Here is a 27,552-nt window from a genome sequence, read left to right on the forward strand (position 1 = left end):
CCTTGGCTGGCCACACGCCCACGTGCGTAAAGTGTGTCGAATTTTGATGAAATCTGTTCCCACTGTGCACAGAGATGTTGTGTCTTAACTTAAAGCGTTTGCAAAACTGTTAATTTAACACTTTTTTCGGCGGCACAAGATTAACGGAAATCATTAAGCATTTTCTTGATGTTATCGAACACTGTACGCACAATTCTTGAAGCACTTTAGTGTTGCATATTTATTTGTAGTCGCGTTCTCTCTCGCTCTCTCTCTCTCTCTTTCTTAATTTTTTGCTTCAATTACTTGACTGCTATGTTAGCTTAATTATTTATTTACCATTGCACATTGAATAACTTTTACTTTCAGCTCGTTGTCGCACCTAAAGCACACACACACACAGCACGTGCATATGTATGAGAGCTGGCTGTTTGTGTGGCTGTATATGTGTGGGTGAATTGTCTTTACACTGGGCCAAAGCTATGCGGCTGGCTGGATACTACCGTTAGAACGACCGAACGACACGACTGCACTAAATATACTGAAACAAGCACTCGAACACACCACAACAAACGAGCGACGGCCAAGGCACGACGAGCCCGACAGCGGACGCGTCGGCAAAGCCAAAGGCGCTAAGGAGAGCGCACAATTGAGAGCGAGCTTTTGCCGTTCGGCAGGCAGCACAGTGGTGCAAAGTTTAGACAACAAGTGTGCTTCACACTTCCAGTGCGCTCTTTCGAACTTTCGCACCTTCCATTGTGAGCACTCTCTTAAGCCATGCCGGCGCACATTTCATATGCAAATGCTCTTAAGACCAAAGTTATGGTCAGCGTTGAATCGAACAAAAAAATTAGGTCCCAGTTGCAAATGAATTAATTTCACTTCAATTGCAAGTGCAGGCAGAGAGAAATGTTTGCACTTCAACCCACACACACGCACACACACTCTCACGCACACACTCACACCTTTAGGCCGAAAGAGACACTTGGCACTCACACTAGCTAAGCACTTAGGGCACATTAATTTCCTTGGCTGTCTGCCCAGATCAAACCAAAGCTCACACTTCCCGCCGATAGTCCGCAGCCCAATTTCTATTCTGTTAACTGACTTTGACATTTGCACAAAAATAAAAAAGAAGGTTTCAACAGCAGTAAGCTGTCCATTATGAAGGCCTATTTAATATTTGTGGTAGCGCTACTTAATTTTTCGAACTCGAAATAGTTGTACTATATACTAAGCATAAATATCCGTTTAATTTTAGATATGTCCGTTTCATATAGATATATCTTGATGCAACTTGCGAAAGAACCGTTTTCTTTCGCATTCGATTCTTTCTTTCTTTCTCTATCTAATGATATCTACAGCTAATCTGTTCTATGCCAAGTGTTGGTAAACGTTCATCAATATCGGCTTAAAATATAAATATGTATATCCAAAAGTGCCTTTAAATACATATATATGCAGGACTATTTCGATTTCGATTTCATATATAGTTACCTAAACTGAAGCAGATATTAGATTATCTACTCTAAAATGGTGGAAGATATAGACTTTTGGGATCTTAAAATAAGGTTACAAGGATATCAATAGTAATCGACTAGGATCTACCCTGTACCGAAATCTGAAACCAGAAATTACTTATTAAAACTGACTGTGCTTTATTATTATTGTTCTTAGATGGGATTCAATTAAACTCTGTCCACTAAAGGACATCACAACATCCTGGCATTAGCCTGGGGCTCATACTTGAATTATCCAGCTTATTTAAAACACGGATTGCTCGTCTTTTTATACCCTTGCAGAGGGTATTATAATTTTGACATAGAAGGAGATATCTTCGAACCCATAAAGTATATATATTCTTGATCAGTATCAACAGCCGAGTCGCTATAGGCAATGTCCAGTCTGTCAATTTTAATGCTGAACTAGATCTCTGCAGTTTTAAGGCTATCGTCATGAAACTTTGCAGAAGTGCCTGTTTCTGTAGCACTCGGCACATATGTCGGAGCCAGCTGAGATCGGACCACTATATTATATATCTGCCAGTAGGAACGATCGGTCGAAAGTGAAGTTGTTGTATGGAAAACTTTTTTGTTTATCATACGATCGATCTTGACCAAATTTCGGTCATTTATTTGTTTTACCGATGCTCCTCATATGTATGCAAAATCCTATCAACATCGGACCACTATATCGCACGGCTGCCATAGGAACGATCGGTCGAAAGTGATTCAATTGTTGTATGGAAAACTTTTTTGTTTTTCAAGATATCTTGACCAAATTCGGCATTTATTAGTTGTGTACTATGCTGCCTCATACTTATTTGCTAAATCCCATTAACATCGGACTCACTGAATATCGCATAGCTGCCGATTAGGAACGATCGGCTCGCAACAGTGATAAATTGGCGGAAAACGGTTGTATGGAAAACTTTTTTGTTTTTCAAGATATCTTGCACCAAACTCGCTATTTGTAAGATTTTCAAATCTCATGTTCACCTGACATTTGTTTCAAAATCTTATTTGAAACATCCAGACCTACTTAGTAACATATAGCGTTCGAAGATTGGTGGATGACAATTCGTGTCCAAATTTATTCCAAAGATCTGTATTAAAAATAGTGACGTATTTCAAGATATCTTGCAAAATCTAAACTACTTCGGCGAAAATGCTTTTTAATTATTTCCCTGGTGACTTCTTATTAGTTATACGGTTTGCATAAAAGCTATTATGATTCCCGTCCGATCAATTTGAAAAGCGTTTTCGGAGCTGTAAGGGTATTATAACATACGTGCCACGGGCAAGTGCCGAAGTTATAGCCCTTCTTGTCTCAGATAATTAATATGTATCCTCATTAAAAAATCCTAAAAGAGTCGTAACTTCATTCAGACGAAAGGACTTTTTTTCTTTCGACTTAGTAGTAAGTCGAGTTTCCACATAACCTGAGCCCAACAAATGAAAGTTAAACCTTATTTTCAGGAATATATCTGTGCAATGATTTTATGAATTGAATAGATTGAAGCGCGCATCTGTTTTATTGCCAACCAAATCTCTTCCGGACACAACATTTCACATGGACTCTTCGCATTTGTACATCTTGCGTATTTTGAATAGATCCCCCTCGGATGGACCACGCGTCTGTCCCATCTCCCGCTCGACGGGATTTCCATCGATGAGGGCACGCATTGTCGGCTGGCTGGGATCCTTGGCAAAGGCGTTCTTCGGATAGTGCATGACGCTCTCAAAGTCGTAGGGCACATCGTAGGTGGTTGTCGTGGACTCCGAGGTGGCCATAAACTGTGGCCAGTACTTGCGTGGAATATTGTCGTACTCGACCACGACGTGCTCGTCGCGATCCGGACGACTCTGCTCGTGGTACAGGCCCAGCACATGAAGTGTCTCGTGCTGTATAATGCCCGGCTTGGTCAAACATTTCGGCGAGAGCTGCACATCATGCGAGCCGGAGCCCAAAATCGGAATGGGATTATACCCGATCCGGGTGCCGCACAATTTGGGCGACTTCTTGTAGTAGACATAGCGACTGCCCGCCGGAGCCGATCCGGACACTTCCTCGAACCGCAGGCACGTCCGCTCATTGAAGGTAGCCACCGCGATGCGCACATTGTCCGCCTCCTCCGGACTCAAGTCGCCGGCTATGCGATAGTAAAGCCTCCGGCTGGGCCACAGCTGGCGAGGCGAACGCATCGCATTCCGGGTCTTGATCTCCGCCTGCTCGTCATCGATGTCGATCTCGTTGTAGTAGTTCTCGAAATAGTCCGTGCCCCGAGCACCGACAATGGCCACCAAGCCCAGCAATAGAAACCACATTCTGCCTGAGCTCCAAGCAATTGGCTCTGGCTTTTATATACATATGTAGGTAAGTCCCAATCAAAATGCGTTTCTGGTGATTTCTTTAAAATATAATTATCAGTTTTGTGTTTGCATTGAAAATGTGCAAACTAAGGTATAGATAAACATAAGTATGTGTGTGTGTGTGTGTGTGTGTGTGTGTGTGTGTGTGTGTGTGTGTGTAGACAGATAACAACTAAGTATTAGCAACACATTCTTATGCAACTATTCCTCTCGGATTCCTGGAGCCAAATTCGACATTATCCGACATTACATGGCTAGGCTAGGTAATACAATTTGCATAATTTAACATAGATAAAATATTTATATACACACACACATTGTGTGTGTGTGTGTGTCGTCGGTAAATCGTTTTGTTGTATGCATGACAATGTAATTCAATCATATAACGACTACACTGCTGGCCAGAAAAAGTGTCGCGGTCAGTGTGCCAGTCAAGCTTCTGACAAGCTTCTTTTACAGTTCCTGAGTTATTAACTGAATACAATCGGAAATTGAAAATATATGTATATTTGAGCAAAATCAAAATAAATATTTGTATAAATCGCTTGATTAAAATACTATTGCGACTTATGATGAACACGACAAACTTAATTTTATTTATACAATTTTCAAAGAAAACTGTTAAATTTCGTGTTAATTTTTAAATGCTCTTAAAATGATTTAAACATATTTTGCAAAGCTCTTTTCTATGTTTCTATAAATCATACTTTGATCAATTTTGATTTCCTCTTCGAAACCCGATAAATTATTTATTTATAAACGAGCTAAAAATAATTATAAATTATGTCCAACTAAATGAAGCCATAGCAAATAAGGCCTTAAGCTTGAAACCAACTCAATCAATCAATTATTTCACATTAAAAAAAAACTGCACATAATTTACATTTATTAAATGTAATTACTAATATGCTTTAAATTTTATTGAATAGAATAAAACGTGTAAAACGTTCTCTACAAAATAAAGCTCAATTTACAATGTAAGCCACTTTTTCTGGCCATCACTGTTCTACAGTTCTATGTATGCTGCTCGCGGGGCAGGTGCATATTCGACACGTCCTAATGCATAACATTAGACTGACGATTGCTTCTGTTCCATAAACACAACCAAAAGGCCTCCAAGCACCTCCAAGCAGGGCATATATACCCTAACTCGCATGCGTTTCGATATTTTCGTTACATTTGTCATATTACAGTGCATCAAGTATGTATGCGTATGCATATGCTTAGCTCTTAGTTTCTAGAAATTAGCTGGAGGATCGTTGAGTGTGCTGAGAATCGAGTTAAGCAATAAATATCAAATGTTTACTTTTTATTGCTCTGGCTCAGTTGCGGGTGGAGGGTTGCGGGAGGAGGGTTGCGTGAGGAGGGTTCCGGGGAGGGAGGGAGGGAGGAGGAGGATTATTGCAGTACACACTAAATACGCGTAACAATACGCCGCATTGGCTGGGTCGCGGCAGCTATGAGGACTTTGCTGCAGCCCCCAAAGGAGGCGTGCATATATGTTTTAGCTGCCCGACTGCGCCGCGTGGCGTATACATAATATAATTATTATTATTATTATCATAATTTATACATACAAAAGAAAAGTTTTAGCAAGAACACAATTAAAAAACACATTTTGCAAGCAAAATAATAAACAGCGAATTTGAGTTTTAGTTGATGTCGTCGTCGTCGTCGTTGTCGTCGTTGTTTTTGTTTTTCTTTGTTTTTTGTTTTTTTTTCTTCTTTTCGTTTTTTGTTGTTGTTAACTGACAAAACCGTCATCGTCATCATCATTATCATCTTTGTCATCTTTGTCATCCTTGTCATCTTTGTCATCGTCATCGTATTCAATCCTGATCGTGGCGCCAGGATTGGGCACTTCGCTTGCAAACATCACAAATCAGTTCCTAGTCATTAGTAACGCTCTCCGATCAGCTCTATATATCTATAAGTAATAGTAGTAGTAGTTGTATAGGTATATTATGTCTATCCACGTGGCATGGCTTCGATGGCGGGTGGGCGGGCGCTCTGTATGTATATATGAGTGTGTGTGTGTGTGTGTGTGTGTGTCCGGGCCTAGTGCAACTCAATGAACTGGTAGAGTGCCGGCGGCACAGTCTTCTGATACTTGATGCCATGCTGTTTTATGGTGCGCGCCGCGAGACACGCGAGCGTCGTGTACTTCATCGTGTCGATGATTTTGTGCAGAGGTGTCGGTGCCAGCAGCGACTCGAAGGTCTCGCCCGCATCGTTCTTGGTGTCCTGCAAACAGTCGTACGGTTAGTTATTAAAATAGATGAGGTATATTTAACTTTTTGGCACTCACCAAATGTGCGCCACCCTCGAGCAGCGTGCGAGCCAATGGCTCGACATAGGGCTGTAGCGTGGCGGCCAGATGAAGGGGCGTATTGCCCGCATCGTCCACGGCATTCGGATCGGCGCCCACCTCGAGCAGCGCCTTGGCCAGCGATGCCGATGGGAACTGGCACGAGGGATATCGACCGACCAGGGTGCCCTCGCGATAGCAGGCATAGTGCAGGGCTGTGCGGCCGCACCGAACGTGCACCTTGAGACGATTGAGCCGGTACAGGGCGTTCATGATCTGATGCCGCATGTCCGGACAGAAGCTGTCCGCTTCGAGCAGCGAGCTGAGCAGGCAACCGATGTGCAGGGCACTGACCAGAGTGCGGCTAAGTGCATTGGGATCGTGATTGCAGTCGTGCTGATGCGCCGACAACAGCGTGGTTGACGATGAGCCGGACGTTGAGCTTGAGCTTGTGGTTGAGGCTGATGATGAGCTGGAGGAAGATGATGTCGATGAGGACTGGTTTAGTTGTTGCTTGCTGGCGGCGTGGGGAAGCAGATGCTGCTGTTGATTCTGCTCCAGTGTAAATGCCTGACCGCGCTCCACTTCCAGCACGGCCTTGTGAAAGATGGTCAGCATGCCGTCCGCCTCAATGGGCGGCACGATGCGTCCACGGGGCAGCAGTCGACCCGCCTCGACCAGCATAAAGCTGAAGAGCTCGGCAAACGAGAGCAGCGAGGATTGCGTCATGGGGCTAAGTGGCTGCAAGATTTTCTGTTGCATTGTCAGGGCATATGACCAGAGCTCGATGCACCGATCGAAGCGGCCAGCGTCTGCATAGTGGGCGCCCCTGCAAACAATAATTGTATATAAATACGATTTCTTTCAGTTTCCGCTTCATGCTCGCTTACCTGAAACGAATGTAGTAGCTGGTGTCCGGATGCGTCGGTCCTAGAATGCGCTGTCGTATGACTAGCGCCTGCATGCGCATCTCGTCCGGATCGAGGACCAGCTCCTCCAGTTCCTCAATGGTGGTCACTTCGGTGACCAGCTCGTAGGCTGGCACCGGCTCCTGCACCTTTTTGTGCAATTGCGGCTCCTGTGCCCGCTCCTCGAGCGCGCGCCGCCACAGCGTCAGCGCGACGGCCATGTCACGCTTCTTGTCCACATATGTCGCGCCGAGCAGCTCCAGTGCATCGATTCTCGCCACCCGACTCACACACGGCAACGTGATCAGGTGCTCCACAATGGGCATGTGTCCGGTCACGCTGGCCGCCAACAGTGGCGTCATACCATAATAGTCCACGTCCATGGTGGCGCCATGTTTTAGCAGCAGCTGCAGGATTTGCAATGAACCCGACTCCGCGCAATCGTGCAGCGCCGTGTTGCCCTTGATGCTGCAGCGATTCACGTCCGCATTGAGCGAAAGCAGATACTGGGCAATGCGATAATGGCCCTTGTAGCAGGCTATCATTAGGCAGGTATGTCCGTGCCGATTGGCCACCTCGAAGTCTGCGAGAGACAAACACAAAGCACAGCGATTACAACAATCTGGCAATTAACTCCTGCCCCACAACAAACCTGCTCCGTGATGCACCAAATATTTGACAATCTCGTAGTGGCCATCGAAGCAGGCGGCGCGCAGCGGCGTCGAGTTCGTCCGCGTCGTGCTGTTCACATTGGCGAAGCGACGGACCAGCATCTTGACAATGCCCAAATGGCCGGCGGCGGCGGCACACCACAGCGGCGGCGCATCCTCGATGGGCTCGCCGTCGAAGCTAACGGAGCCAACCTGTTCCACATTCGCGCGACACTTTGTCAATAAATATTCTACAATGTCGTAGTGTCCGTTCCGACAGGAGATGACCAGCGGTGTGGCTCCGTTCACTTTTGCCGAAATCAGAGCCGCAATTTCTGACGTCGTCTTGTTGTACAGCACGTTCTGAAATTGACCGAAAAAATAATACAACTATTATTTCAACTCGTATTATAATATAATACAAATGATTGTATGAATATATGTGAGCAATAGTCAAGGATACTTGACGGGAATATGCCTGGGTCTGGCGGTTAAAAGAGATAAATATATAAAAATAAATCTATATTTCACATTAGCTAATATCTTATTCATTATTTTAATTTATTAGTATCAATATTAGTATACAGATAAAGAATGTTTGGGACGGGCAACAATTTATATTGACAGTTCAAAAAGGTGGCCCAAAAATATTATAGCCTAATTCCACTATCAACATTTCATACATTCTTTGCGAATGTGAAGCATGTTGCCTGTACGTGTTCCCATAAGTCCACATTTTTCACATTTGCAATAAATGTAACATTTGCCCCGTGTAATTCATGTTTTTCCGATGATTTATCGAATTTCGTATCGATGTTATGTAAAATATTATATTATTATAATAATATATGTTTATTTAAAGAAGCGGTACTTTTGCCATTCACATGTTACCGACATCTGACACTTGCTAATGGAATCGCAGAATGTGAAGTTTGTAAATGTACTAAATGTTAAGCATAGTGGAATCAGGTAATTAAATAAAAAAGTAATGTATTAAACAAAAATAAAACTTATTGTTTAAGATTATTGTTTCAACAAATATTAGTTTTTTTATTAATTAAATAATCATATTAAATATTATAAAAATAAACCCTTTAAGCTGCATTTAATTTTAGCAAAGGCTTTGCCTGATTTGGCAAAAAGCGAGGAAAAATTCAACTACTATTTAAATTTAAATTATTTAAATATAATATAAATATAATATATGTTACAACAAATATTAATATTTTCTTCTAATAAAAAATATTAAATTAACATAATGCATCAACTTAAAACAAAACACTACGTTTAATATCAACAAAGTCAGTCAAACATTTAAAAAGTGAGGAAAAACTGAATGCTAAGTAAATATAAATTTGGCTAAAAACTTGTACAGAAACTTAAGAATGCAATAATAATAAAATCTTATAATAAAATATAAAATTAATATGAATCACCAACTTAAAACAAAACAAAAATAAAAGCTTAATCTACGTTAAATATAAACAAAGTCAAACAGTTGGCAAAAAGTGAGATGAAATCGATATAAAGTATGTTTACACAACATGCTGCAGCAACATGTACGGCATATGAATATGACAGAATGTTGCAGCAACATGTTGCTCAACATAATTTGTAACTAAAGCCTGTTGAGAGCGCAAAATTGACTTCCAATTTACATGGGAAATCAAATATTGCGCTTATCAGTAGATTTCTTATCAAGCTCACATGAGAACTATATATATATAACAGTATTTACTAGAATGTTATTAATTATATACGTAGCCAATAACATTTGCAATTAAAAACGTATTTGATAAACAATTATTATGGACATAAAAAAATTATTTATCTGTTTAACAACAAAACGAAACTGGCAAAAAAAGGGGGACAAAAAACGCAAAGTGCTAATTAAAATTTGTTAATTTGTGCAGAGAGTGCGAGCTATATACAATTTATATACTGGATACTCTCTGTAGTGCATATGTATACTCTCTGAGACACTGGAAGAACGATGGAATGAGAGTCAGAATAATCAGTTGGACCTAATAAATCAGTTGGGTATAATCATGTTGGATCTACTTCCCTTGAAATTGGGTAAAGCGGGTATAATGTATTTGTGCAAATGTATGAAACAGGCAGAGAGAAGTACCTCCGACCATATTAAGTATATATATTCTTAATCAGCAACAAAAGCCGAGTCGATCTAGCAATGTCCCTCTGTCCGTCTGTATGATCGTGTCAATCTCAGAGCCTATAAGAGCTAGAGACTTGAAATTTGGAACGTAGATCCTCCTAGTGCCCGCACAGTACACGTTTGCTTCCGATAACCGATAACTTGTCCCACTTCCAAGAAATCGATAAATTACGATAAAAATCCTATTTTTTGAGCAAGTTTCTTAGTTTTAAATGGCTAGAGTCAACAAATTTGACATGTTGCTTCTGGAATAGGATATACAGATGAAGCATCTTTCATTTTATAGCTACCGCCTTTGCATTTGGTGTTGGTAGAGGAAGGTGCAGGGTATCTGCTAGTGCGACATTCCCGACAAGAGCACTGTTACTTGTCCCATGTCAAAGTCAATATCGGATCAATATACTTTGTAGCTGTTATAATCACAATCGATTGTCTATTCAAATTACTTATTTACGCGCAGCACACCAATTATCATTCGTATACCCTTCTAGAGGGTATTATAATTTTGTTATGATATTTGTAACGCTTGGAAGGAGACACCTCCGACTTCCAAATCTTTTGCACTAAACTCTAGAACTTAGAAATAAATCAATAAAAATAAATTAAATTTAAGGGTCTTAGGACTTCGGATATGCAATGATATCAGTTTCTGCTGGTTTATTTACATTTTGTTTTTTGCGCATGCCAATTTGAAATTGAATTTCAATGATGTTAAACGTGTTTTGTTTTCAATGCATGTTAATTATGTTATTAACTGCGCCAAAAGCACCTGTGGGCTGGGCTGTGTGCGGACAGACGCACGTGTGCGCAGGTAAAGCAATGCCCAGTCGGTCTATAAAGCAGGGAGTCTATATATTTCGTATAACTATCGACAATGTCATATGTAATGCGTGTTGCCTTCAACTCCAGAGTATGCAAATCGATTGAATGGCTGAAATATGGACTCACACTTGCCACCTGGTCTGTGAATGCACCTGGTTTAATGCAAGGTTAAGCTCTTAAGATTATTGTCAATTTGTTATAGGTCTAATCTCAAAAGGAATTTTGTAAGCAATACAAAAACACGTTGGAATATCAAAGAGGGTTGTATATGTATATTGAAGCAAAAACTTGACAGACAGGTTTATCAGCCAATCTTAAATAACTCAAACTAATCTCTCTAATATTTGTTAAACACTTCCACTTCCAATTGATGATGGAGTTCCCCTCTTAAAAAAAAAGGTATATAAATTATGCAAAACAGCCTTCAGGCAAAACTCCATATTTTCAACTAACTTTATATTGTAAAAAGTTCATTTGTTTTGAAAAGAACCATTAAGTAAACCCAACATTTTATGACAATTTTGTTTAATATCCAAAGTTCAAGTACGACAAATTTAATATATTTATAAAATAAATGTGTGCGATAAGAAGACAGTAATATGTATTGATCTTTATGTCTGATTAAATTGCTAACGAATCTAGGTAAAAGATAGCCAGTTCAGTCGTTTACCAACACTGCTCTCAAAAACACACCGTTAAGATGTTGGCTATGTTTAAATAGAATATCTATCTATATAAAATCATGCTCTTTTTTTTAAATTATTCCCAAAGAAACATTTCCAAAGAACATCTCTGTATTTAAAGTCTGACTATAATTTGTTTTAATTATTCCCAAAGGTTTTTGAAATTGGGAAACGCAACAGCAACTGTGTTTACCAACACTGATTTATAATAAATAGCAATCGTGTGTATTCAAAGTGTTGTAAAGCTTTTTAAGCTTGTGAAAGAGCATATCCTATTTATATATTTAGTCGAATCGCCAGAGGATAATTTGCATGTCTAGAGTATATTTTATTTATAACTATAATTTCTGACCGAAACATTCTATTTGGATGTTGTAATGTCTCATCTTAAGTCGATTGTCAGCAAAGCTCTTTGAAAATTTCAATTAATAGTGATTAGGCTTAAGCCTATTTCAAATAATACAAATATTTATAAAATATTAGCTCATGCAGCACAGACGTCTAAAGTTTTCAAGCAGAACAATGAGTTCTGATTTATCGATTTGACAAATATATTTTGCGCCGGGGACAGGTGTCGATTAGCAGTTGACGTTGAATTCAACGCTAATCAAATATTGTTTTTCTTCTTCTATTTCTTTCTGGTATATCATTGATTTTGATTTGTTAACATTATCAATATCAATAAAACAACACACACTGCCAAATAGATATTGACTTAAGTGTTCCAGTTTGATGAAACTTTTTCTTTTCAGCTCAATGTGCATTTTTTTATTGCCCGAACTTCTGTAGAAATTGGGCTGCAAATCGGGAGATTTTTCAAGTAAACCAATCCGCAATCATGCTCTTCTTTTTCTCCTCTTTTCGTGCTTTAGATAGAAACGATTGCTAATTTCCTCCACTAGTAAAGCCCTTGGGCGATAGGAAACAAAATGATTAGAGAAAACCTTGGGCCAAAGACAAGTTGTATTGTGGATTGAGCGTAGAGAACTTTTCGACTTATCGGTCTCAATTAGAGCAAACGTCCGATCAAAACCCCAAACAACGACATCGCTGGCAGTTTCTCAAAACCAGAAATAAATACAAAAAATAAACAGAATATAATAAACAATATATTGAGAAAGCCGAAGAGTGAATACCCTTGCAGGCATAGTTGAATTGGGTTTTTATAAAATAAAACAACTTTCTTTCCGATCGATTGTGTATATAATGTTCTATGATATAGCACTAAGACGTTGATAAGATTCTGTTTTTCAGACAAGAACCGTTTGTTCATATGGCTTTTTGATAGAGATGTACCCTTAAATATTTATTTTATAAACCGAAGCAGCAAAAAATGCATCATAAAAGCTTTACGTCTGCATGACTATAACGACTCTGCTGTTGGTCTCCTTCCGTGCCTTACACATTTCGTGACAAAATAATAATACACTCTGCAAGAGTATAGAAACGCAGAGAAATAATAAATATAAAAACAAAAGCAACACACACACACACACGCACACACACACACACAAAAAAGCCGCTGGGGGAGCACTCAATCAGAAGACCTTGTGAATGCCGTGCGGCATTTTATTTATTTATTTATGCTTTTCCATTTTTTTTTTTCGTTTTTGTTTTGTTGTCATTGGCTTGGCATTATACTCTCTCTCCCTTCCTCTCTCTTCCGCTGCGTGAGCTTCTGGCTCCAACAAAGAGAAACTTATTTTTGTGCTCTTCTACCACGCGTATAAGAATGTTAACGCTTCCTGATCTCTCTAGCGACGCAGACAGACAGCGCAACAGTTCTTTCTTTCTTCGTGCTTATTCTGCGTCACAAAATAGCCAAATACCCCCCTCCCCCCTGGCGTGGCACCCCTTGTCTACACATTTAACAGCTCGTGCGCGTGACAAGCACATTTTGGCAACATTTAGCAGGCAAAAGCGTATTTCTCAAAGATAGAAATTGTTGAACATTTTTGACAATAATACAATAAAAACAACAATAACATAAATATGCGCTTAAATACATTTGTACATGCTGAATATTAAAATTTACGCCTTTATATTTCAATCATATTGGGAGCAAAGCCTTGCTGTGAATCATTAAATGTTTATGGCATTGCCATGGCTATGGAGAACGCCAGCCCCCAATCCCAATCCCAATCCCAAATGTCCATCGACTTGGACTTGAGAGCAACGTGGGCTACTGAACTTTTCGCTTTCATCAGCAGCAGCCTCAAACAAACAAACGACAAAAGCGTCGAGCGCAGCTGTTTGCTTTTCCGCATTTATAACATACGTATGCATGTATGTGTGTATGTATGTGTGTATGTATGTGCGTACATATGTACGTGTGAGTAGCAGGTTCCCGGCTGCATATTCAATTGAGATTAAGTTCGCTTCACGCCAACTGAAATCTGATGAGTCATGCAACAAACAGCTGATGGTGATCAAAATGACGCCAAGTACGGCAAAATGCCCCAAAGTCTCGTTTAACCTTGCCCGGAGTCCGGACAGGCGGCAGCAGTTCACGGGTGCCGCCCCAGACATATGTATAATGTATGTCGGTAGGCAATTTGGACAATGGGCGGAGTGGGCGGGTTGTCCGGCACACAAAGCGTACTGGTACATGAAAACGTAAGGCCGTCACAATTGTACCGTTAGCTGTACAGCACAGGTGGCATGCGTTATGCGCTAATTGATATGACCCCACGCATTGAGCCACATTTGTAACATAATTCAATGGAAAGCATTGATAATTGTGGAAAATCCGACATGTGACCAACAAGCGCAAATGTCAAAAGGTAATTAATACGAAAAGTTTTGTTAATAGAACATGTATAAAAAGGTACATAATCAATAGGTATTTTCATTGGAAAAGCTTTTCTCGCAAAGGTAAGAATCGACTCTTAGAAAATGTAGTCAAGGATAAGACTACGGAATCATATTTGATTTAACTATGGAAGAATTAAGTATAGGAAACCGATTACGCTTGAAAATACTGAGATTGTACAAAGTTTTCGCAATTTCTATTCAGCTATATCCGAGCAACAAATGGTAAAGCATGTTTATTAATTCTACCTTATTTTTTCTCTAGATCTTTCTTATTATTTGAGTGCGTTCAGCATTTTCTACGGACTATGCTCCGAATAATAAATTGACTTGTGTCCGATTTCTCTATGGGATTTGCCTTGCTTTCATAAATTTATAAGAATTTTATGACTGCAATTTAAATTTTTGTACATTCAAATAACGGTGCTTACAGAGTTACATTTTGGCAATAAAAGGTGTGACCATATCAAAAATAATATTAAAATACCAACTTCATATTAAAAACGGATTGTTGTAATATAATAATTATTAAAATTTATTGCCTGATAGCTAATAATCTAATAAAAAATATAAAATTATCAAATATTAGTCGGTTCATTGGATAAATCCTACAATAAAATTAGATAATATTGCCAATACTTTTGTCCGTGACTGTATGTATATCTTATAGCTCACATAGGTAATATCTACCACACATTGGAGAGTGTATGTGAACAATTTAGATAAGTTTATAAGCGAAACGAAAAATTAAGCTGAAAATTTAGATTAACATCACAGTAAATTGGAGCGCCATTTATCTACGCAACATTCCAGAACTTATTGGGGAAGAATGCGTCGTCTTACGACAAACATAAAAAATCTATTATCTCTCTCTTTATACTCACTAGTTTCAGCTTAGCTTTATTGTGCTTATCCCATCAAGAGACAATAAATTATAAATAGACTTTTTAAACGACAAGATCTCTTGAATCAGCACATATGTATACACATATGTCTAGACATCTATTAAGTTTTGCATAAATTATCATCGGGTTGGTTGAAAATTGAGAAGCAATTGCAAAGCAATGTTGTGCGACTGAGATTGGAATATTACAAATATCGTGCAACTGTCATATTAATTAATTTTATTTTATTGCTTACTATTGCTTATTGCTACATACTTAAATATATTCTCTAAAGGCATGGTAATTAAATGTAATATCTGATAAAAATAAATATAAATATTTATACAATATTAAGCGTCTGGACTTATTCGAAAGTAGTCAACGGAAATAAATGTAATGTTCAAAAATAAAAATATTTTTAATGGATTAAAAGGTTTAAGAGCTTTTCAATGTGTTACTACAAAAATGCTTTTTTTAACTCCATTTTTTGAGATATTTTTACCTTAAAAATGCAGGAAAATTAAAAAAACAAATCCGTTATGCAACATTGGCACATGATTTGTAAAGATACATTTAATAATATTTCTAATTGCATTTTACAAGACTGCAAGCCCAAAAACTATTGTCAATATTTCGGCAACGTCTCGCCTTACGGTTCGATTAGTAAGAATAGTTTTTCATGTCTTTATAAAAACTTGAAATGAATGAAAATGAAAAATCGGTATTTTCGATTTTCCTATCCCCCAATCTAGTTTCAGTTTCATTGGATTTGATGAACGTTGCTCCAAATGTGACTTAGGCTCCACTTAATATATGTACATATATTTGCATTCAAAAATGCCCAACAATTGGCTAAATAAATACGTTTTTTAAAGCGTATCCAAAGAAGAAGCAGAACCTCCGAGACTTTTAGTCAGCGATTTTGTTAGTCAACTCTTCAAAAATTTCCGAGATCCGATCTTTTGGATGACTCAAGCAAAAAGGGGAACACAATAATTGCGCCTGCTCTCAGAATTTGTTTTGGTTTTGCTTGTTTCGCCGAAAAACAGATTTGAAATTTCACTTCCCGAAATTAAATGCATACATATGTACGTATGTATATACATATAAATGTGTTTATGTGTGTGCGTTTAATTTGTATTTAATTTGTATTTACTGCTGTTGCTTTTGTGTTGCGCAAATTGCTCGCCGCGTGAAAACAGACAGCAATAATAAACGAAACGAAATACATGTGTAAATGCATGCATATGTATGTACATATGTACGACATGCATGTGTATATGTATATGTATGTACATATTTGAAACAAGGTAAAAATGTTGCACACTTGACATTTGTTCTCCATCAAACGCGCATAAATCATGTGAAAGTGGGCGGGCTGGGGCGGGGGGTATGTCCGGGCGTTTTACCTTGCAATTTACCGCTATGAAAAAATGTCGCGAAAATCTATTGCGAATCAGTTTTGAAATCGCCAGCATTTAAAAGGCGATTTAAAATGTTGTTTCCGTGTAATAAACAATAAACAATAAACAACTTTCCATAATTGTGGCTGCTGTTGGTCGCATTGTTGTTGTTGTTGTTGTTTCTTCTGCTGCTGTTGCTGTTGCTTTGCGATCATTTTCTGTTTGCCGTGCACGCATAATTTATTATAATTTTGACATTGAACGAGTTCAATGTCGATATGCAGTAGTAGATATTCAACGTCCCCGCGTCTCACTAGTATGTCTCACAACTCGCGACTGGCTCTTGGTCTCCGCTTTGGTGCGTTCAACCGACAATTTAAAGGTCCCCCCCCCCCTCCCCCTCCTCTCCCTTCAAGCACCGACAAGCCTGACATTCAAATCAGCCACGTCGCTCAATTATTTGGCTTATTTGTTAGCTAAACTGGCGCGACTGCGCAGTCGCTTCAAGGGTGTAAGAAACTACAGAAAAGGCTGCGAGCTCTCGTGTTGAGGTCAACGGTGCTTTTAACGGGTTCAACAAGAGACCGTCTGATGCGATATATCAAGCAGACAAGACAAATCGAATCATCTGGCAATAAGTAATGCAGATTTTTATGAGTGTATATGTATGTGTGTATGTATGCATGTAGAAAAGTAGGTAGTTCGATAGGTAGGTATATATGTACGTATATATGTTTGTATGTGTGTATGTATTTATGTATGTATGTATTTATTCATGTATGTATGTATGTATGTATGTATTTATGTATGTACATATGTATGTATGTATGTATGTAGGAAAGTAGGTAGTTAGGTAGGCAGGTATATATGTACATATGTATGTATGTTTGAATGTATTTATGTATGTGTGTATGTATGTATGTATTTATGTTTGTATATATTTATGTGTGTATATATTTATGTGTGTATATATTTATGTATGTATATACAGCTGTGAAAAAAATAATAGCACCACCACTACAAGCAATTTTCAAATAGTCGCCCAACTCACATTTTTAACGTTAAGAAAACGTTAAGCACATTTTAGAAAGGGACGACTCTTACAAATCTGGGAGTAAAAAAGGAATCATCCTTATTCATAACGTTTTTAAGTTATTTAAGGAACCTTTACTGAAATTGATAAAATTGGGAGAAAAAAATAATAGCACTACTTTTCAAATATGGGCTTAAAATTAAAAAAAATGAACGATAAGTACCGAATTCATTAGTTAACAATTTTGAACTATCAATACTAAAACTATATTCATCATTTAATATTTAGTACAGTGTCCTTTATTGGCAATAACAGCTGCGCAGCGTCTTGGCATGGAATCAGCCAAGTCCTGGCATCGTTTTAGGGGAATTTTGGACCAGGACTCTTTAATTTCTTCCCAAAGTGATCCGATAGTGGTTGGCATGGAAGCAGTAACTGCCTTCTTCACGCCGGACCACAGATTTTCGATGGGATTCAGGTCAGGCGACTGAGCAGGCCACTCCAAAACGTTCACAGAGTTGCCCCGAACCATTCCTTTGCTTTCTTGCTGGAGTGTTTGGGGTCATTGTCCTGTTAAAATACCCATACGAGCAGCATTTCGTATTCTGAAAAGTGTAGCATTACTGTCTACATGATATTCACGTACACATGCTGATCCATGATGGTTTTTATCCATGGTATTGGACCTACTCCATAGTAGGAGAGAAGCAGGCCCATACCATTACACTACACCCTCCATGCTTTATGGTTCTTGTGGTGTACTGGGGCTTGTATTCTGTTTTCTTTGGACGTCTAACGTATGATCGGGATCCCTTTCCACCAAACATAACCACTTTGGACTCATCTGACCATAGAATATTCCTCCATTGTTGGGATGTCCCATTTGCATGAGCCCTGGCATACTTCTTGGGCTTAGTAATATGTGTCGCGTTTAAAAGTGGTACCATTCTTGGGCTGCATGCTTTTAAGTTATATTGCCTAAGATATTTGCGAACTGTTTGGACAGTCGCATTTATTTTAAGCTCCAATTTAAGCTCGGTAGCAGGCTTGAAGGGATCCTTCTTGCTCTGACGAATCAGTCTTTTGACATGAAGAGGGCTCATAGATCTATTTCGTCCGCGTGTTTCAGTGTTTTTTTCATAGTTTAAGGCGTTTTTAATCATTTTAATAAAGCATCATACAAATTGACCAACTTCTCTGTAAGTTTTCCGTCCAATTTCAATTTTTTGATAATATAGCGCTTTTCCGCAGTGCAGTGCTTTCCACGTCCCATATTGTAATGATTATTATTAACTTTTATGATAGAAACAATAAAATCTTAGTTAAAACTAATAAACAGGTGCTTTCTACAAAGGCAATTCTGCGATATAAGGGGGATACACTAAAAAAAGTGCTAATGGTGCTATATTTTTTTTCGCTGTTTTTGGGGGCTTTTTTCTTAAAATCCCAAAAAAAAAATATATAAGACCGAAATTTTAACAACGGTAACACTTTTTTTGTTTATGGGGAATACTAAACAATTTAAAAAAAATAAAGATTTAAAAAAATCGCAACAGTAATCTAATTTTTTTTTATCAAGTACAAAATGTGTTGTAGTGGTGCTATTATTTTTTTCTCAACTGTATATGTATATGTAGGGATATATATATGTATATATGCAGAAAGTAAGTTAGGTAGGTATGTATATACGTATTTATGCATTTATGTATTAATGTATGTATGTGCATGCATATTTATGTTGGGGTTCACACACGTTGCAGGGTCGAGGTCAGGGGCGATTTTGATGCGCTTTGTTTTGATGCGTCGTGGAAAAATACTCTACGAAAAACTTGTATTACCAAACATTATTTCCATACCAACAGAATGTAACGAAACTCTGTTAAGCTGAAAATGTTAAAAACCCAAAACCTGTACCAGGCCTTTGACGCAGCCAAATTTAAATATTAAGCGTTGTGATTATTATCACTATTATTTTCATTAATATTTATTTTGCTCTAACAATTTAAACTAAATAAAAAGTTAAAAAAAAATGGTTAAGTTAATAAAGAAAAATTAACATTGCCATAAAAACTGAACCTTATATGGATTAAGCACTTAAATGGAACAGCCCGATTTCCTTGAACAAGAAAAATTGTTTATATTACAAATTAAATATTTCAAAAAGACAATCTTGAACTCTCCCAGTTATTTTATTAATGGCTTAATTTCACTATTGACATATTTTTTATATCTATGCAAACTGAATGAATATGTTGTCTACTGATAACATGAGCTGTTTAGCTTATCAGCGCAAGCTGTATTTCAAATATACTTTGTATTGAATTGTATTTATTTCCCCCAAGGAGAAACGCTTATAAAGCTAAAGCTGATGCATAAGCCTCAGGTCTGTGTTAGGGTCTGGTAAATATCAACAGAGATACTCACAGACAAACATCAGCAGAGATACTAGATAGATATTTATGTATACATATATATACGAGCAGATAGGCATTGAGCCCCTTCTGACGCCTAGCACAACCGCCGATAATACTATAATGCTTTATGATGGGCGTATAATCAGCCAGAAGGCATTCACATTGTTGTGGGCATTGTTGCTTTAGTTAATCGTGCGACGAACTTCAAAGTCATGACGGCGCCGATCGCGGAATAAGCCAAACAAACAAACAAAGCAAAACAGAAACAGATACATCTACCAATACACATACAGATACAGATACAGATACAGATACGGATGGCTATACTTGAAGATAGTTACATGTAGATGGAGTAAATCGTAGCACGGTAGCACGCAATATGCCCGCCTAAGTTCCCTAGAGGCATTGGCACCGACGGAACGGCATCGTAAATAGTTACGATGTGCGATAAAATGCACTGCGAGAAATATTTAAGCATTTGAAACAGGCCATTCAGTTGTGCAGTAAACCTAACGTCCATATGTCACCTCAAACAGTGAACAAGTGTTAAGTTAATGGATTGCTTTAAGTGCTCAATATGACGAGTGTGAAATAGATGTGTAACATTTTTCACCTTTACTAATCAGTTTTTTTTTTATAAATATAGCTTACACCCAGGAATTTGGAGAGACTTTTAAGATTAGTTACAGCGTGTAACTTTGAAAAATATCTGTTCAAGCAAGCATATTGTAGAAGTAGTTGATAGATTGGCGAGACTTGTGAGATTAGAATAGATTGAAGAAAGAAATCGAAAAAAGCATATTGTAGACACAGCTGATAGATTGGAGAGAGACTTGTAATATAGGTAAGTGCACTTTTTTAAGTAGTTGTCTTTTGTGACGTATGTAAGTGCGCATTAAGACGGGAAGTCGATAAGATTTCGAAGTCGGGAAAAACTGATTACAAAATGTGGTATGCAAGGTCAGTATTGTGACACATGCTTTTCCGATTTCGCAAAAGTCACCTGCTAAAAATAAATATGAAGTGCACGCTTTTATGTGCATATTAAGTTCCATATCATGTTAAATAATTTTCAAAGCGCATTCAATTTTACCCGAAGGAAAATCATATGAATTTGCCAAAAATATAGGGACTTTAGATTAATGAGTATCCTTTGAATATTTTGTACAGGGAAATTGAAATGGTAACTTATTTCTCACAGTGTGCGTCTGTCTCTCTCTCCTGCTTCACTTGCTAAACGCTCTTCAAACCAAAGGGTATTTTATTTCTATGTTAGAGGCAACGACGTATAAATACTCTTTAGCGTAAGGTTTTAAAGTTCATTTCTGATCTGTACCTGCATTTTCACACATACATATAAACTTGCTACACATGTACATATATTATCGATGTTGTATGTTGTATGTTATACAAACACACATATGCACATACATTTATTTTTCTGCACAGTTTTCGCAAATTTCTAAAGCAAAAGCCAACCAATTTTGCTGGTAGATCACCGATGACCCCCTCTAAAGTTGCCTCCACAATTATTTTACCTACGCCTTTTAAGAGCGTAGAAAATCTGAAAGATCAGTATCTCTTAATATTTAGGTATATAGTTGCATGTATTTGGCGACTAATGAGCTTTAAGCTGTTATTGGACTGTGAACCAAGATTGGCAATCATTATTTATTATATAATAATCAGTTCAAATCAAATGCGTTAATCAAATATTGTTATAAAATGTTGTAATATTTCTATCAAACATTTTCTAAATTTATTCTCTCTTACATACTTACATACATAATTATCAAACAAAAGTAACAGAAGCAAAAAAAAACTTTGTTTTGACCCGCTCTAGATTAGGGGTACTCGAGCTTGCGTATTTCGTTTATCGTCCATTCAGAGAATAAATTATTTGCATAAAATTTGCAATTTTGTATCATATCTTAAAAATCGAAGCCACAATCACCTTAGAAGCTTAAGTTAAAATAGAGCATGACATATATACATAAGTCTTATCTTATTGCTGAGAAGGGTAAAGTGCCGCCCCCTCCAACTCCAGCGACAATATGAAGCCATTATCACCCACTTTGCTCTGCATAAGCATGACAAAGAGCGCAGCAAAATTGTCATACCCGCTGCGGCGAGTGCATGCTGATAATACTAAAGATAAAGCCAATGAACGCTATCGCACGCACTCAGCTTTGACTGTCTGCAGCCACAAGAGTTGCAATGTTGTTGTTGTTTTTGTTGTTGCTGGTGCTGCTGCTGCTGCTGTTAATTGCTGTTAATGTACAACGGGTACATGGAGAGTAAATACATTGTACACATGCGAGTCGCTGCTCTCGTGTACTTTATGAGACGCCGAGACGGCAGCAGAATTGAAGTCAAAGCAAACCAGCCATAGAGCAAGAGCTCCGCTCTGACCTTATATTTACAGACACAGACAGACACACACACACGCGCGCGCACACACACGCACACGCATGCACAGAGAGCGGCTCACAGACGCGCACAGCACTGGCAACTAATAATCAAGAAGCAGTTAAATGTTAAACAAGTGGAAAAAAGAAGTAGGTCCACACTGAATGATGGTGCAAATAAAGCTCAGCTGTGGCTATCTCTCGCTCTCCCTCTCTCGCTCTCTCTCTTTGACCAAATGCGAAGCACTCGAATTCAAATTCGCTTTTTGAGGTTACCATAGCAACAACAGCGCAAGCAACAATTTTACACAAGCAATTTGAGCTGCAAATGTTCAGCACAAAACAAAACTAAAGAAACCGAAAAGGCAAAGAATCAGCCTCAACCTCAAAAACAGCTGTTGACCGAGCAAAAAAAATATAATACACATACATATGTGAGCACATTCATACATATGTACACATATGTATCTAGTAATCTGTGCATAAAAAATCTACTTAATTTGAATGCTTTGCATTTGCAAATCTTTTGAAAACAACTAACCAAGTTTTTTCGCTTCTTTAGTTTTGCACGATTGAAGCATGTTTTAGGCATGTCTTAGGCATTCAAATTTATGGTTCGATCTTGGATGGATGTTCCACATATTGCCAGCTATCAGAACTGATGGCTTAGCTAATAATTACAAAAGCCTTTCGGCTCATTAGGGCCATAATAAAATGTTTTATTAGGCGACCTTGCAGAGCGTATTAAAAGCATTCTCTCAGCCTAAAAATTGCTCAGTTCAACAACTTTTTTTTATGTAATTTAAGCCCAGCTTAGATCATTTAAAAATCCTGTTTTCTGCCTATTTTAACAATACATTTTAAATATTAGATATTAAAATGTTTCATTTTATTCGGGTCGTTCAACTTATGCAATTCATCATTTGGTTCTGGTTTATAATTTAAATGTAGTTTTACTCTTATTTAAAAGTTCGCTTCCTGTTTTGCACCTTCCTTTTTTTATTTCCAGCCTACAAGTTTATATCTCAATCTATTTATGATTTGCTCATATTAAATCATTTTGTTCGTTTTTAATTTATTTTATAAAATTACAATAATTTAATTATTTTTGGCAATAATTAATAAATGTTCATGTTCTTTATGACTTTTGAACTGGTTCCTTTTGATCAGAACCGAGTTTGAGTAATCCGAAATCCAGTTTCATCACATTTGTTTAAAAGTTTTTCAGGTTATTTTAATACATTTTATGATTTAGCTGTATTTTATGATATGCTGATTCAAACATGTTTTGTACTTTTGTTTTTAATTCAAGTTTCTTTTATTTCCTTGTCATTTCTAGACAGTTTGGGATCTCTAACTTTTTCCGAAATTTCCAAAAACATTTTTCTCAAGTTTTTATGCCATTACTATATCGATAACTCTATCGTATACATCATTTTTATATTTAATGCAATTGTTAAATTTAAATATTTCCATATACATAAACATATTTGACAGATTTTAACTCAACTCGATTTATTTCATGGCTAATTTTAACAGGTTTTTTTGTTTAATACCTGGTTTAAATGCATATATAAGTAAACATATGCGTACACTGCGAACTTATACATTTTTTGATTGAAAACATTTCCTGTATTGTTTTATTTCTTGCTCATTACAAATCACTTTGTAAACCTTTAATATTTGCGATCTTATTAAAAGTACTTCAATTTTTTTTTTTTGCCTGACTCAACAAACCTCATCAATAAAGCACAGATCACGTAGCGTACTTCACAAAATACGTATTGTTGTGACTTTAGCCCAAAGTGGCACTTGGACTTCGTGTGCGCATACATCATGCATACATACCCCTATGTACATGTGCATGTATGTATGTATGCACATATACTTACCACATAAGTACGATATTGTGTGTTTTGGCTTTTATTTTTGGAATAAACATAAACAACGTCAACAGGCAACAGGCAACCAGCAAGAACAACAATACAACAACAACATGAACAACATCAGCAACATTGCCAACGAACTAGAAAAAGTCTCGGCAGAGCGAGAAAAACCAGTTCCATGTGCTAGAACATGTTGCACACTGGGCGATCGAGATCGGAGCTGGTTGACTCAATATGGAGCAGCAGTTGCTTTTGGCTGCAATAACACCTTGCAAAATATACATATGTATATATAAAAGCACAAATTCAGCCCAGGCACGCGGCTATTTTGGGAGACACGCACACACACACACGCACAACAATTAATTCGCTTCCTGACGCAGCAACAGCGTCAGCATCAGCATCGGCAGCCCCATAAATGACACATTTTCGGAGCCAGAGCCGAGCCCAAGTCAGGAAGTCTAAAAATGAAGAAAACCGGTGCGGGTCGAGCCTTTCTGTGACTCTCTGCTGCGCTGGTGATTGAACGCTCTCAAGGATAACTGACAGCACATGCAGATGCGAAAGTACACCGTATGTACATATACCAATCAAGTGTACATACATACATACATACATATGTATGTAGCCCCCTTGGGGAGAGGGGGGCGGGGGCAGGCAATATCAGCGCAGTCGAGTTGACGCACTTGACAATGGCGGAAGCGTTTAACGAAACCAAACGCAACGTGATTTCAGCTGTTGAATTTTTGACTGTCATTAACATGTTAACATAAGCAGCCAAAAATCACACAACGTGGCCCAAATACGAATCAAAGTGATTTTTAAAATATTAATAAGCTAGCAAAAAAAAACAGAAAAAAAAAGAATGATATTTTGTAGTCGTGTGTCTTGTTTGTGTCTTCAACTGATACCGATAAGATAACGAAAACGAACACAGGGGAAGTGAATCAATGCAAAATGTAACGGAACAGAAAAAAGCAATGTGCTTTACATTTCTTTGCAATTTCTGACGTCAGTAAAATGCCTTGATTCGCTCTTCCTAACAGTTGCCTGTAGTGTGGTTGCATATGGGGAGCTGTTACTAACAGTCATATGTTAAATTACTGCGGCTAATGTAAAGAATAATTATCACAGCGTAAAGCCTCATTTTAAAGGCTTAAATATAACAAAAGTTGTACTCAGAACTTTAAATCTTATGCAATTTATTGACCATGAACGAAATAATTATATCAATTATATGTAAAGGTGTAGTCAAAAATAAATGAACTGTATTGAAAAATTGAAAGCATGGAAAAATGTAAATGCTACATATATCGAAAAATCTTTTAAGCTAACATAAATCTAACATTAGCATCGAGTATATAGTTTGTAAAGATTTTCTTGTCAAAAATTGCAGAAATGCTCGTAATATTTTTGTGTTTCATGTGATATAAATAAAAAGAGTATTACAAATAAAAATAAAAAAAATTACAGACAAACCAACGCACACACTTACACACACACACACCTACGCGTAGTCGCAGGGCAAATGAAGCCAAATGCAACAGCGCAATTTGCAATGTTCCAATGTCAAGCCAAAGCAGTCAAAGCTTAAGAACTTTATTATGCAAAAAGCGTGCCACAGTCGCAGGGAGCTTGAAATGTACGCCCACAAACAAACAAACACACACACACACACACAAACACGTTAGCACATGTGTATGTACATTCATGTGTTTGTGTGTGTGTGCACATTTGTATTTGTTATTGTTTTGGCGCTGTTGCCGAGCAAACCACTCTCTTTCTCTGCCTCTCGCTCAGAGCTCGATTGCGCGCGTATGTGTGTGCGAGTGTGTTTGTGTGTAGAATTTTATTGATTAGTCACAAGGCTGGCAGCACTGCAGCAGCAGCAGCAGCAGCAGCAGCTGAGTTGTGCTGTGATTTTTACTTGCAAGTCGCAGTCACAGGCAGCCACCCACGCATCAGCAGCAGGGGCAGAATTAGCAATTGCAGAGCAGGTACTCACCTTCAATAGGGGCAGGTTATTATCGCGTGCAGCATTGAATACGATGAATTTGTCATCCATTTTAGAAATGTGTTTGCTGGGCGACGCACTTTTGCATAAATAACAACTTTAAAACCTCACTCAAAATTTTGTGTTCCTTTTTAATTTATATGTTTAGCAAACAGCCAAAAAATTATTTTATTTTAATAAATTTTCTGCCGCTGCTTTCGTCGTTTTGGTTGCGAGATTGAGATTTTTCACTGCCTGCTGTGGATGTTGTTGTTATTGCTTATGTGAATTGCTAGTAATTTATTTTTATGTATGTATGTATATTTTTCTCACACAAAGAACTTGCAACCGAAAATAAATATACAATTCTTTCAATAATTGCACAATTATCGCCAGTCTACGTTATTGTTGCGTTTTTATTGCTCTGCTTCCGTATTTTGTTGCATTTTTTTGCGCACTCTTCTTCTGTGGCAGCGGCGGCGGCAGCGGCCAAAAGCAGGAAGACAAATTTCTTTGTACTATTTCTCTTTTGTTGTGTCGCTTCTGTTGCGCGGCGCGTTGAATATCTACTGCACTTAATTATATCGCGCCAATCTTCTGCCGTTACCACTCTGTGCCAGCTAGGTTTCTTGCGTTTTAAAATTCTTAAATATGATTTAATTAAAACACACAATCATCAGCGGCACAGTCGCGCGACGTCACGCACGAACAAGAAAAATATCACTGAAAAAAACTCTGTTAACATTTTCTTATAAGAGTGATCGAATAACAGTATAGAGATGTGGACGTGAGCAAAACGACAACACATGTATGCTCACGAGCCAAGCTGTTAGTTAAAGAGCATAGCCGCTTGGCCTTTTCTAGCATTCTGCTTAAGTCAATAGTTCTACAGTATAAGTTGCATAAATATAATTATTTATGTATCTAATATAATCATTACCAGAACGACCATATTTTGAAAGTTTATAATAGAAATAATCGGGAACTTAAGGAGCTCGTGGTATCTGTGCATGTGTGAAATTAGACATTGCACACCTCTAACACGTCTAGTACAGAGTATGTTAAGTAAATCGATATACTGTCAAGTTAACATACCATCGATTAGGGTGATATCGTAATGGTGTCAGACCTTACGTGGGCTATCGCTACAGCCATGCTATCGATAAATCGCCGCGCCATTTGAATTTGTAACAATGCAGAAATGTTTTTTTATAAGTATTTCTGCTCTTCACAATGCCGAACCTTACAGAATACAATTTTAAGATATGCGTTATAACACTTCTTAGCTCCGCATTGAATAAGAATTCTTATTAACATATTGA

General features: G+C 37.9%; 3 protein-coding genes across 6 annotated transcripts in view; all 3 read right to left on the reverse strand.

Annotated features, from left to right (window-relative positions):
* Nucleotides 1–501, reverse strand: part of dpr9 (defective proboscis extension response 9) — a 29,247-nt gene extending 28,746 nt beyond the window's left edge. For all 4 annotated transcript variants that reach the window (XM_064694532.1, XM_064694531.1, XM_064694530.1 and 1 more), the window contains exon 1: nucleotides 319–501. The gene's annotated coding sequence lies outside the window, so the exon portion shown is untranslated. The remainder of the gene's footprint in view (nucleotides 1–318) is intronic.
* Nucleotides 502–3,047: 2,546 nt separating this feature from the next.
* Nucleotides 3,048–3,806, reverse strand: LOC135436984 (zinc metalloproteinase nas-38). Its single transcript, XM_064694779.1, has one exon. The coding sequence runs from the start codon at nucleotides 3,804–3,806 to the stop codon at nucleotides 3,048–3,050; it is 759 nt and encodes a 252-aa protein (XP_064550849.1).
* A 1,463-nt stretch (nucleotides 3,807–5,269) lies between these two features.
* Nucleotides 5,270–26,944, reverse strand: LOC135436303 (protein fem-1 homolog CG6966). The gene is made up of 5 exons (XM_064693876.1): nucleotides 26,243–26,944; nucleotides 7,720–8,080; nucleotides 7,050–7,650; nucleotides 6,160–6,988; nucleotides 5,270–6,095 (listed from the first exon to the last, which is right to left on the reverse strand). Exons 1-5 carry the CDS (start codon nucleotides 26,300–26,302, stop codon nucleotides 5,910–5,912), a joined length of 2,037 nt encoding a protein of 678 aa, XP_064549946.1. The 5' UTR covers nucleotides 26,303–26,944; the 3' UTR covers nucleotides 5,270–5,909.
* Nucleotides 26,945–27,552: the final 608 nt, after the last annotated feature.

Source organism: Drosophila montana, unplaced genomic scaffold (assembly GCF_035044405.1).
Source record: "Drosophila montana isolate Dmon_TW-CO22-7 unplaced genomic scaffold, ASM3504440v1 contig_3733_1, whole genome shotgun sequence".
NCBI classification, from domain to species: Eukaryota; Metazoa; Arthropoda; class Insecta; order Diptera; family Drosophilidae; genus Drosophila; species Drosophila montana.